The 13,197-nt window shown below is 37.7% G+C and overlaps 2 protein-coding genes across 3 annotated transcripts in view; one reads left to right on the top strand and one right to left on the bottom strand.

Annotated features, from left to right (window-relative positions):
- C2H18orf21 (chromosome 2 C18orf21 homolog) lies at nucleotides 1-4,856 on the top strand. 2 transcript variants are annotated; one of them, XM_015620193.3, is made up of 5 exons: nucleotides 1-25; nucleotides 110-472; nucleotides 888-1,087; nucleotides 4,051-4,259; nucleotides 4,639-4,856. In XM_015620193.3, the coding sequence occupies exons 2-5, from the start codon at nucleotides 271-273 to the stop codon at nucleotides 4,790-4,792; spliced, it is 765 nt and encodes a 254-aa protein (XP_015475679.1). In that variant the 5' UTR covers nucleotides 1-25; nucleotides 110-270; the 3' UTR covers nucleotides 4,793-4,856. The 2 variants fall into 2 exon arrangements, with proteins under 2 accessions (XP_015475679.1, XP_015475680.1); XM_015620194.3 differs by having other exon boundaries at nucleotides 7-25; nucleotides 110-132.
- A 2,280-nt stretch (nucleotides 4,857-7,136) lies between these two features.
- Nucleotides 7,137-13,197, bottom strand: part of RPRD1A (regulation of nuclear pre-mRNA domain containing 1A) — a 43,788-nt gene continuing 37,727 nt past the window's right edge. Inside the window, exon 7 of the mRNA XM_015618886.2 lies at nucleotides 7,137-11,741. Coding sequence (XP_015474372.1) covers nucleotides 11,592-11,741 — 150 coding nt within the window. The 3' untranslated portion in view covers nucleotides 7,137-11,591. The remainder of the gene's footprint in view (nucleotides 11,742-13,197) is intronic.

The raw sequence follows: 13,197 nt of genomic DNA, 5'->3' as shown, positions 1-13,197 counted from the left end.
GCCCGGGCCAGGCGCGATTCCTGCTGTAAGGGATCGCGGCGGGGAGGGGACGGGCGGTGGGAGAGCCCGACGGTGACGCGCCCTGACGCTTTCCCTCTCTCCCGCGCAGGTGGATGCTCCGCAACTCCCGAGGCGAGTGAGGGGCCCCGGGCTCAGGCGGTGGAGCCGGGGCTGGAGGAGGGAGCTCCGGAGCCCGGCGTGCTCCAGCCGAGGCCCTGCCGTGGGAGAGCAGCGCGCGGAGGCTGCGGAAGGACAGGAGAGTGGGAATGAATGGCGGCTCGCCCTCTCCCTCCGTTTCCCCCGTGCCCCTGCACTGCCCCCTCAGGGCTGTGTTTCGGGGCTGCCGGCAGCAGTGGCGAGCTCGTCAGGAAGCTGGGCCAGGTGTTCCTCGGGGACTTAGGGAGAGGCGCCCGAGTCCGGCTCCGGCAGCAGGAGCTAATGAGGCAGATGGCAGGAGCGAGCCTCTTACTGGGTCTGAAATTTATCTCAGAGCGTTTCTTCTTTTTAGCCTGAGGTCGTGTCGCCTTCTCTCACTTAAAATGGGCAAAGAGCTTTACAAAGCTTTGGTGTCCCTGATCTCTTAGAAGATTTTGCTTATATGGAGCTCTTTGCAGAATTGTGAGCCTCCGTTGCTAAAGGTTTTTAGCAAGGAGTTGCATTTTTCCAAGAAAATCTACACTTACATATTGTCTAAACTTGTGTGATACATTAACTTGGTCTCAATTGTGCCCAGCTGAGCACATTCTGGTGCTCAGTTTCCTCTTGCGTTCTAGTGCTATCTTAAACACAAAAACATGTACTTAGGTAATGTTAAAATTGAAATATGCCATTTTAAAGTTTGCTTATAAAACATAGTTATTCATCCTTTTGCCTTTATTTATGTGTAGCTAGCGAACGTGGATTAGAAAGGATATGTCCTTACTGCTTCCAGTTCCTGGTTCCTGACAGCTACCGGGTGCGCCTCAAACCAAAGATGAAAGTGACTCCACAGATAGAGAAAGTTCTAAAACGAGAGGCAAAGAATCATAAGCTTAACATGAAACAGACAAAGCTTTTGAGAAAGTACAGGGAGTCAAGAAGCATTCTGGTAAGGATATTTAGTTGAAACTGATAAGTACATGATATTTCCCTAAATTTCATGTTCCTATTTCAGTGGCCTAAAAGAGAAAGTACAAGAATCTTTCTCAGAAGGGGAGCCCACACATTTCTTTTTTGCAAGCGTAAGACTCTTCCTTTCTTTTTGAGATAATTTCTATGCATAAACGACATTTTTAAAATCTACCTTCCACAATAGCTAGATCATGAACATGAATGACAAGACCAGTAAGCTTTTCTCTCCAAAAATATTTTTGTGACCCCACATGTTAAAGAAGCTACACAAACATCTCATTTACTGCCTTTGTTTATCAGTTGCTAAACAAATACGCAAACATGTTTTGACACAAGCTTTACTTTATGTATTTCACTAGCCTCTCATGGCTACATCAGATTATTATTACTATCAGTATTAATAGAATTTTTATACATTTGTCTGAATGTTACTGTTTATAGGAAGTCTTTCAAAACTAAACCACAGGGGGAATTCCAACAAGATGATGTTTTTCTTGAGGCTTCAGCAATTTTTTCTTAAAGTACTCAGGAATATGACATTTAATAACTATTGGAAGAATAATAGTATACATTTAATCTAGTATTGCCAAGGTATGTACCATTTTTAAAACAGATTATGTGAATGGTTGTTAGAATAAATGAGACAGGACCCTATTGTGTCCAGGAGTTGCTGGCACACTTGGCATTTTCTTGGATGAGAGTCTTGTGGTTTCAGGAGTAAATTTTGTGAAACCAAAAACTATTAAAAGAGTCAATAAAAAAATTTCAAACTCTGAAATTATCACCAAGGTTCTTGGCTGTCAGAGCAAAATTTGATGCTTCATAAAGGTGCTGTCCCCAAATTGTAGTTCACAGTTGAGCTTCAGAAAGGACATCTGAGAAGGTTCTTCCCGAGAGGGTGGTTGGGCACTGGAACAAGCTCCCCAGGGAAGGGATCACAGCACCAAGGCTGACAAGAGATCAACAAGCCTTGGGACAACACTCTCAGGCATATGGTGTGATTCTTGGCATGTCCTGTGCTGGGCCAGGAGCTGGAATTTGATGATGCTTGTGGGTCCATTCCAACTCAGGATGATCTGTGATTCTGCAAGCTGAAATCTTTGCTTCATCTTTCTGGGATCACAAATGTTGAGGGTACATTTAAGCATCTCTTAAGCAACTGGTGAACAGAGCTGTGTCCTATGAGATGATGATGGGCTTTTAGACTTACTGTGTAGCTGGGGAGTGTTTGTATAAATGCTGTGCATTTATATGAGTAGTTTAAAATTCAGTTTAAATAGGTCTAGTTTAAACTCTGGGTTTGATCTTGGTATGTAATTGCAGTTTGCTGTACTTGTGTTCCACTCAGTTTGAATTTGTCCTGTGGATTATGATTTAAGTGGTTCTTAAGTCTTCAAAATGCTGTCAGCAACTGGCAGCTTTCAAAATTAGCAATGTTGATCCCTGTAATCTAATACCTGAGACTTCCAGTGTGAAGTTTCTGTCCAGTTTCTTTCCAGTTCCTAATACTGAAAATTCCAGTGTGGTTGGAAATTAAAGCAAGCAACAGTGTGACAGGTTGAACCAATGAGAACTTTTTTATCAAGTAGAACTTGATTTTAGATTTCTTGTGCCATAAAAAGGTATATAACATAGGGACTGTTTCAGGGATTTATAGAAATTTTGGAGGTAACTGCTAATTTCAGGGAATGCAAATTAGCTGTGAAGTGCTATGATTAATCCAGTAATTCCTGCATTGTAAAGTGGTCACCTCCATTTATATTCCACACAGTTTTAAGTCACCATAAGATGATGAATTTGTTTCACACCTGAATTTCATTTAGAAGAACTAAAAATACATCAGTACCTGAGCACTACAATAGTTAATGCTGTTTCTGTTGTTTTTTTTGCTTTTTTTAGTTTGTTAGGCTGACAAAATATAATGTCTAGAGAAAGCCAAAACACAACTAAAAATGTTCCATTTCAGCATCCTTAAATGTAATTTTTACTAAACAGTCTGAATTTAAATTTACACCCTTGGAAATGAAGAATGATTTGGTGTAGATGTTTTCAAAACTGCTTAGACATTTCTGTGACAGTTTTTTTGAGTATGTTATTTTTAACCAGAAGCCTCACATAACTGTTTTTCTGTCAGTCTAATTGGTGCCTCAGAAAGTTGTCTGGCTGTGTTACTCTCATATCTCTTAGTATGAGTAGTTGCTATGGCAGTAAGGGATATCAGGAATGCATGACAGTTTCTCTGACTGGGTGACATGATTGGTTCTGATGCACCTCTCAGCTTGGTGTGCTGCTCAAGTTCCCTGCAGCCTAGAGGTACACAGAGAGAAGATAAAGTGCCCTTTGTTAAGAACATCCTCCTTATTATAGGAAGTACTTTTGCCCTAATACAAAGCCTTTTCTTTGTTCACCAAGACTTGCTGTTTTTAGTAAAATTGATGACTGAGTTTGAGAGTTTGGTAGTTTAAATTTTTATCCCATCTCTGAAAAGTGTGCAGTATAACTTCATGGGGGTGGAATGTGCTAATGACTTTAGCCAAATACCTAAAGTATTGGAGTACTTCAGTATACTTAAAAATATCTTGTACACTCAAAATACTATTTGCCCAGTTCAGGTGCTGTTTCATCTGTTTTGACAGAGTTGTTCCCTGTATTTCACTGTACAACATTATATTCAGCAGTATGGGTCTCCTGAAATTAGTTTGTAGGGAATTGGAGTAATTTCTAGATAAACCCAAAGGGTGTGTTTGGCTTAATAAGCCCACATTAAAATACGAATTATAAAGTATGTGTTACTTTTTAGTATCTCATTTTTACTTAAGCAAATACTTAATTTGTGTCATGGTATTTGGACAACAGTTTGGATAATTCTTCTAATGGCTTTATAATATAAAAGTGGAAAGACTGAAAGGCAGCTTGATATTTCCTTTCTTCTCTCCGTAGCTGGTTACTTGCAAATCTTGCAACAAAACAATAAGACATTATGGTAAAAGCAGGGATTTTCTGGCAACCAAAACAAAAAATTGTGGCACTCCAGGTATCAAATCTAACCTGAAGACACCAGATACAAGAATTCAGTCTGCAAAGAAAATGACACCTGTAAGCTGTAGTAGGTTGGGATCTAAAGGGAACACTCCCTCATCACTTTCCAGGTACGTGTTTCTTTAAAGCAGCTCTTTGCCAAGTAGAGTGTATTACATCTTGTTTGATTTTAATAGTTTCAATAACTTAGTGTATTTCTCAGTTAGTATGGTTGAGGAGATCAATTGTAACTTTCCAACCTTTAAAATCAAAGATTCTCATGAAAAGCCACTGTGGGCAAAGAATGCCCAGTTACATTTGTGTCATTAATGCAAAATGTCTGTCCTAAAATTTGCATCACAAACACTTCTGACTGCTCACTTGCATGTAAAAATACACTATTTCTCTTGGATATTTTTCACTCAAATTATATATGTGTGCTTTCAGAGTTACGTTATGTTAATTCTGATTTCTCCCCTTTTCAAGACATTTGAATCTTTTGTTTTTCAGGACACATGAATCTGGACAGGCAGCAACCAACTCTGCTTTGAAGACTCCCCGCAACTCTAAATTTCACTTTTCTAAGCTAAAACGGATGCTTGACCTAGAAGAAAAAGAGAAAAGCCAGAAGGCAGATTTCAAAACCTTCTTGACTTTACTTTAGTTATATATTATTTCAAAGTAATAAAGATTACAGCAATAAATGTTGCTCCAGTTTTAGTAAATCACCAGAGTGATTTCTTTAAAACTCAAGCTGACATCCTGTACATTGTGAAAGCACAGACCATGTATTTTAGAAGGAAGCTCTGTTTGTAAGGGGAGTGATTGTCTGCCAGAGGGAGATGAGAAGATAGCCAATTTAATATGCTTGGGAATCTTAAACATGTTTTGCAGTTTCTAATGCCCCAAGAATTAAAAGCCAGGATTTATCCTTTGGGGAAGCTGATGATGGTCCCACCAGGACCATTTGATTGTCAAGATTAAAGATTTTCAATTTATGTTTGGCACAGAGCTGAGAGAGGATAGTATAAAGTCACTGTTCAGGACTGAGGTCCCACAGAGTCTGCAGTGATAGACCTGCTCATGGTGCTTCACATTTACCCCCTGAGAAATAGCGCCTGTTAGTTAAAAGTATTTATTTTCTTGGATTTAAAGGTCTGTATTTTTCTTTTGCTAGTCAAATGAATAGTTTAAGTGCCTTCAGACTCAGTGAATACTGCTAAAGAAATAGGACCAGCAAATAACTTTGTGAGCTGGGAACAGTCCAGGCCAGAGGAGAATAGTTTGTTGTAAACTGTACCGAAGAGTCTCAGAGATTGGCATGTAACCTTTTTGTATCTCCTGTACACTTGCACAGTAACTGAAGGGTTCACTGCTCTTTGTCTCTTATGTATGTGTAGGATAAAATGAACTGCCATTCTTTAATCAAAATACAAACCTTGGAGTGTTGCCTTTTCCAGTGTAGAACTTGGCATTAATTCACCTGTTGCTGTATTTAAAATCCAGTCTCTGGAAAAATACTTCATTTTGTTTGACGGAAAATGTGCATTGCACAAAAGTATTTGAAAATACAAACTTCACAATAAAAAGTCAACACATTAGGTACTGCTGTGCTTCCCATGAGACAAGTGTGAGACCAGCACAGGCATCTGCTGTGTTTCAAGGTGCCAACATTAATGTGTTGGTTAGATCAAAGCACGTTTCCCCATTATCCCTGTTCACAGTGCTTCTTGCACAACTTGCGGTCTCAAGAGTGCATTCCTTTTGGATAAAACTACAAGCAGGGGATAAAAGACATGAAGGGGAGAACACAACCAGTGTGCAGAGAAAGCTAATGGATGATCTATCCACAGCATCACAGGAGAGAGCTTGTCTAAACTACGCAATTCCAAAAATGTTTTGTGCGTGGTAGGCACTGAGCTACAGGCATTCTGCAAATCAAGTGTATTACCTTTGCAGCATACTGTTAACAGAGATAGAGCCTTGTCATGCTCCAAATAACATCTTTTTTTCTTTGGAATTACCCGAGTTGTCAGACATGTCCAGATGTGTTGTTTAAGGGGATTGTTACTGTGGGCTATTAGACTTTATTCTAGGAACAAAGGGAAAAAAAGTCATTCAGTACATGCCTTTTCTTGTTTTACAAGTGTGCTTCAATATGCTGGGTAGAAATAATCTCCAAAGCTTTTATATTATTCCTAAGCCTTTAAGAGAGTCTTTTTTCTGTTAACTGGACTTGCACAGAATTGGTGTAATGAAAGGCAGACACACATGTATAAACGTATCTATACATAATATATATAGGCATATACATACATACCCACACATCAGAGACTTATATGCAGACATATATTACACACATATATGTATGTCATGCACTCTTCCTTTCAGGACACATTACCTTCATGTACTTGATGGAACACTGAAGGCTGTTGGCTGTGAGAGACTTGCTGAGCTCCCCTCCAAACCACTGCCAGGCCACATTACTTACTGGCTTGTGTTTGAAGAGCTGGAAGAACCATTTGAGAGAGGAAAAATGCCTTCGCTGATTTCAGAGAGGGCAGAACTTCAGCCAGACTTTGTAAAGCAAGAGCAAGAAGGTCTCCGTTAAGCATACAGCCCTGCAGAGGCATTTGATGAGAGAGTGAGAGTTATTTCGCAGCTCACACAAATTCTATACCATGGGCCATGGTATGCGTATCGCTGGCAGTACTTGTGTCATACCACATTGAAAATGTTACAAAAGTGTGTCTTAAAATAACCAGCTCAACTAAATTGACAGTTCTAGAGACAGGACCTCAGACCCTTTAATGCACTGCATCCTCACTGAAAACTCACACAAAATACAGGGAGTAATAAACCTGAAATTAGTATCAAACATTTCCTCAGCATCATCACTGAGATGAGATCTTGGCTGACTCCTGAGTAGAGGGAGCAGTTTACATTAAAGCCATTTCCCACCATGAGACGGACAAGGCAAGCAATGAACAAAAATTTTCAAATTTTCATTGTTTTTACAATGTTTTATTAAATATGAAAGAGCATACATACAGGTGTTACTCTGAGGACATAAATTACACAAGGATTACAGGTTCTGTCAGAAAAGCACAATAATGAAACATCTTTACATTTCAAACTTTTCTTGTTAACTTTTAACAAGTCTATTTCTGTTGCAAACAAGTAATGAGTGCTATTGAACTTCTGCAAATTCCCACAAAAACATCATGCTTAGCAGGATACTTTAACTATTGTAAATATGAAATCAGAATTAGATTCCTAAATAACACGATGGAAGAGATTTACTACTTAATCAAGATAAATGACACACTGAAATAGGAGCCGAGACAAAATTGGTCATTCATTAGAAAAAAATTCCACTTCAGACACTATGTTTGAGTCTGCTTTCCTTACTTGCAGGAAAAATCACTGTGATTAAATGTAATGAGCAGAACTGACCTAAATATTTGTAAATGTAACCATCAAATTTTAGATATGCTGATTTTCCACTGAAAAAACCCCACACCCACAGATCTATTTCCTTACGTTTCAAAAGGCTCTTCTGCAGAGGGCCAACCAAGCCTATGTATGATTTCCACATCCTCCATGGTCATCTGCACTGCTGGCTACTGCATCCTACGTAAGTGTTTAGGGTCATCATCAAAGCACCAGACTGAGTTACCACTGACTTGAGAGCAGCACTAGCCTGTGCAAGTCCTAACACAATGTTTTTTTAAACCTCAGGTAAACAGGAATGTAATTTCATCATAATGAAAGCTCTTAATTTGACACTTGGAAGACTACTCGGATAAAATACGTAATAAGCATGTGGTTTGGGTTGTTTTGCTAGGGATTAACAGAGGCGCTTTAATATATTAATACAAACATTAACAGAGTGAATCAGACGAGTTAATATTACTGCAGGCTGCAGTCTAATTTCCAAAAGAAGTCATGAAACATAATTTCTAAGAATAGTCAGTTTCGTAACTAAGGACTTCACATTTATTTTTAAAACCACAAAAGTGGGGTAGTATTCCTGATATCTTTCAAAACATTCTGCAAATAACACAGCTTGAGCCTGCAAATGCTAGAATATACAAGCAGTCCCAGTGACCTCCAAGGTAAGCATTCTCATATAGCAAAGTGCTGCAGGAATCTCTTTGCTTTTTTCCAGAGAATGCTTAATAAAAGTGCAATATAGTGAAGCAAATAATCTACTTATGCCTTTATTATTAGATGAAAAATATTCAGATATTTTATAATTGTGCCTTTTGTAGGGCAGGCATTCTGGTTTGCCTAGAGCCAGATGATGCTAGAAGAGGTAGGCAGGGTATGCCCACACATTTTCCTTCTCAGGATTGCAAAACCCCAAAGCAGTTCTCTGGCACAATCCCACCTACAGATAAAATATTGTGCTGCCCAGTCTCACAGTTATTTCTGTTTTGACGGAAGCTGCCTTGTTGTTTGCTCCACCTTTCCACCCTGGCATGTTCTCCCATTTGCCTCCTCAGCACCCTACCTTTCCCCACCCAGCCTCTTTTCTTCCTGAGATATCAGAAGTACGTACATTAAGCTTTGGAACCTGAGAATTTGGAGGTATTTTTTGACACTACAGGGCTGTATCTGTACTGTACCATGCTTCTCCTGCTACTATTACAATTACAATATAATCTCCTAACTACTTGATACCTGATGCCATTCCCATGTAAATAAAAAAAAAAAGCTCGGCGTACCATTAAGCCATTAACATATGAAATTTGATCTAAGAGTGATCTTTGCCTTTCACAAGTCCTCTTTTCCAAACAAATGTTGAGGGATCATTTCCAAAACTCCAGCATGAAAAACTCCTTGAAGTAAATAATTTCACAGTAAAATAAAGAAAAATATATCCAGAAAATAACACTCTCTCAAAATTAAAACTTATATACATCAAGAAAAAGTTGAGGGTTTTTCCTCATTCTTTTATCAGTTCTACATTACCTGATAGATAAGCAGTGTTATCACTAGGAGTTATGAATAGGAAAAACAAATCCAGTGAAGTAAGTGTCATGTCTTTTTAAAAAACCTTTGAGAGATCAAGAAGATTCAGCAGTCAACTTTATTATTATAACTAATTTCAATTCAGGCAGCAAAAGACTGTTTAAGCCTAATTCCCTATGATTCTGAGTATCCAAGATGGATCTTTCAGCGCAGTCTAATAAGCCTTGTCACTGCACTTATAATCACCTCTGGGCACAAATTAAATTTTCTATGGATGGAAATTAACCATGAACTCACTATTTATGCTTCTTGTTTTAGGATTTGTTTTAGAATTCTTAACAGATTAAGACGGTTTAATATTTACCACAAATTTGGTGCTATTTTTTAGCAAAACTGAGCTTTTAATGCAACTGCAATGCACATACCTGTGTGTAAGAATTTATGTGATGAGCTTAATGCACTAGAACAGAAATATTTAAAACATTAAAATTGTATCAGAACATTTTCTTATCAAGAGTCTACACTGAAAAGATGTCAATAAGTGTTATTTAATTTTGCATACTACACTTAAACTAAAGAAACAAAATCCTCTGGATTCAATATAGTCAGCTTTTTTTTTCCTATGGAATGGAAAATTGACTCCCAAAATTTTGAAATTTTTGGACATCTAGTAAGCTCTGATAACTATTTTGAGCACTCCTATTGGTCAGCCAGAATTTTTTAGGAAATCAGTATTCTACATTGCATGCCATGGACTGCTATGTCAACAGCTCATATTTCTATCTTTTCAGGATTCTTCCCTACTTAACTGAGGTCCAATTCATGGCAACTTCCATGAGAAAAGGCATCTGGACTGATATGCTTAAGTCCAAGTGTATCTATTTTAAAGAGAATGATTATTCTCCATTCACATCCTACAAGCATTCTAGTGATTACCCCTGTAGAAGCCAAAAACGAAGTGACAAGATAACTACCTTGAACAATTTCACTCCAGGACTATTTCAAATTGCTGTGTGTTTTGAAAAGAAAGAAAAGCTTTTTGTAAAAAAATTTGCTTTCATGTGAGGTGTATTAAACTTGTAAACTTAACTGGTACAAAGCAATGCCTGACAAGTGCAAAATCATGAACAAAATGCAATCATTAAATACTCCTATGATATATCCAACTCAAAACACTTGCAATCCAGGTTTTTAAGGTCATCAAAATGCCAAAGGTACAGGTAGGTATTTTTAAAACCTCCCAATGATTACATGGCTCGTTGCAATTGATTGAAAAGCTGGAACTTTCTTGGCAATGTGCTAAATGTCTGTCTGTATCTAAGTTTTTAAATAAATTTAAAAGCTGATGCATAGTATGGAAACAAGGCTTCTTCACAAATTCAGCTGTTCCTAGACAAATACCACATTTATGCCATGCAAAAGAGTTTTTTAACTGGGCAATAGTTTTCTGCTGTTTGACTTATACACACGCCTGAACAGTCTCCTCCCATTGTGTGAGCAAAAGAAAACTGAGATTTAGAAATATTTGCTGGAGCAGGTGAAGGTGGGGAGATGGTAGCCCATGCTGGCTTCCAGGGTTTCTCAGTGGAAGAGGATGTACAGTACAGCTGTATCACCATCTTGTTGCATGTACAGATGGTACATTGTCAAATTTTAATAAAGGGCACTTAGCAATTGAGACAGTTTAGAGAATGACCTTTCAATTTAATTAAAACTATAAAATGGCCTCACATTTCTGGGATTAACCTTTTTAGATGGAAACAGATGTTTCAGAAAGGGATTAGATTACAAATGAATGGTCCCTCGATTTAGAAACTAAGCAGCTGTAAAAAGCTACAATTTCAAAACATAATTAAACTGGTCAATTTTATAGTTTCTACATGCTGCCTTCTAAATGATACAAAAATATTGCAGTATTTTGAGTCATTTGAAGACCTGCTCAGTGTAACGTGATTAATATTTTCCAATAGAAAATTGTTTGGTAGTGTTTACTTCAAAAAAACCCACATTGTTTTGGGAGTGGGTAATTTAAATGTAATGGACAGTAAGATCATTTTTAACTTTGCATTAAATTGCATTTGCCTTCTTGCAAACATAAGCCTCCGGTTTCCCCCTCACTAGCAACGGAAATGTCTCAAGTTAGAATTATGTTTTGATTATATGTTGATCTACATTAAATACAGGGTACATGAGAAAAATCTTAGCATGTTTTTTACAGGGCACCCAACTAAAATCTTTACAAAAGATAATAATTCATTCTTCCATGTAACAGACACAGATGCCACTTTTATAAATGTACCCTTAAGTTCACTCGCCAATAAAATAGTAAACAAATCAACTTTTTAAACCATTTTTTATAAATTATTAAAGTATTTTTACTGACACTCTGCAACAATATACAAAAATAATACTACAAGAGTACCGATTGGTCTGGCCTACCCCTCATTTCACAGAAAAGCAGAGGTTGTGGGGTGGTTGTTTGGTAATCAATCATCGCTGTAGATGTCTCCTGCAAACGGTAAGTGTACATGGCTGCCCGTGACGTTGGGAAGTCGAGAGAGATCAGGCAGGTTCTGGATGCGTGACCTGAGTTCTTTCCGTACTTGGGACACTCTGGCTAACTTGCGTTTGTACTCCTGTAATGCAGAAGAATTCAATATGAGGTTTTTTTGCTATTACCATCTCTACTTCTTACTGCACCTGTGATTTTCCAAACTAAGTATTCCTTCGGCAAGTTAGGTAAACAGCCTTTAACAGGTGAGAACACAGAGATCTGGGTATTTAGGAGGCAGAGGTATCAGCTCTAGTATTTTCCCAGCAATGGATTTCAAAGCATAGTCATGGGATTATTTTGCTTTGAATTCTAAGAACAGAAATGCTAAACAAGGAAGACAATCCCAGCTAACACAACCACAGGTTTTTCTCCATGTAACCAGGAGAACGGGATTATTCTTAAAACTTAATTTAGGATAGTTGTTACACATATTCTACTATCAATAACAGAGGATGGAAGGATAAACTTACTGATGTCAAAGAAGTTACTTTCATCTCATACTGGTGGAATAATAAAAAGCAACCAAATACTCCCTAACTTGGCCTAGTAGGCCCCACCTATCTGACCAATGATAAGTATTTTCTATCAACTTTTTTAATAAGAGACATATTTCCTTAATACATTTATGGATTTAACCCTGGGTTTTCATAAACTTTTTGAATTGGGGACTTAGGATTTCATATTGTGTTGGAATGCAGGTCAAACCATTCACAATTGATACATTTAATGATGATGAGGAACTTTTCACTTGAAACAACATTATATAAATAAAGTTTAACACTGTAAATCAATGCACTAGAATATAGTCAGTATAGTCTTAAGAACACGAGACATAATGGAGAAGAATACCAGCTTTTATAAAATGAAAACAGTCATTCCAAAATATAAGAAGATTAATGTGTAATTCACAGGAATATTTGAATTATGAATAGCTGAAAAGTATGGAAATCAGAAGAAACTAAGCACTAGCAGACAAAGCAGTACTTCATAAAAAAATACTGCAAATTACAGCACATTAAATACAGATGTTTTCTAGTGTGGCTACAGGTTTTGCTGCAGCCTGGGACTGGCTGGAAGTAACAACACATAGGTAATCTACAACTTGGATAATCAGCCCATGGATAACCGAGATCTCATGACTATAACCACTTTTAAATAACAGTGGGAGTAAATTCTACATGATCCTGCAATAGTGACAAATAAAAACACTTGATAGTTCCAGCAAATACGAAAACACTGTGCAAATGTCTATAAAAGATAACAAATCAGAGTTTCTTTACAAGCTCTAAACATAATTTTAAGTATGTCACTATATTGTTAACAACATGGAATAATAAGGAAGAACAATAAAAAACCTTTTGGTAGTAGAACCCAATACAGCAGAAAAAAGGTAGTAAAGACTGTTAGGTAACTGGGACGTGATCAAGATTATTATACAAGGTCCAACACACATTAAAAAAGTTTGCAGCTACTAAGGCAGCAGCATGACCTTCTTACCAAGGGCAGTGAGAGAACCATGAGATACCTTAAATTCTTAA

This window comes from Parus major, chromosome 2, assembly GCF_001522545.3.
Source record: "Parus major isolate Abel chromosome 2, Parus_major1.1, whole genome shotgun sequence".
NCBI lineage: Eukaryota > Metazoa > Chordata > Aves > Passeriformes > Paridae > Parus > Parus major.
Note: the sequence above shows the minus strand (reverse complement) of the source record. Positions and strands in the feature narration are given on the sequence as shown.

Bases quoted from the DNA above. Each gene is read 5' to 3' on its own strand.
- C2H18orf21 (XM_015620193.3), top strand. From the start codon at position 271: ATGGCGGCTCGCCCTCTCCCTCCGTTTCCCCCGTGCCCCTGCACTGCC. The intron at 473-887 runs GTCTGAAATTTA...ATTTATGTGTAG, and splicing joins AGGAGCGAGCCTCTTACTGG to CTAGCGAACGTGGATTAGAA. The intron at 4,260-4,638 runs GTACGTGTTTCT...TTTGTTTTTCAG, and splicing joins ACTCCCTCATCACTTTCCAG to GACACATGAATCTGGACAGG.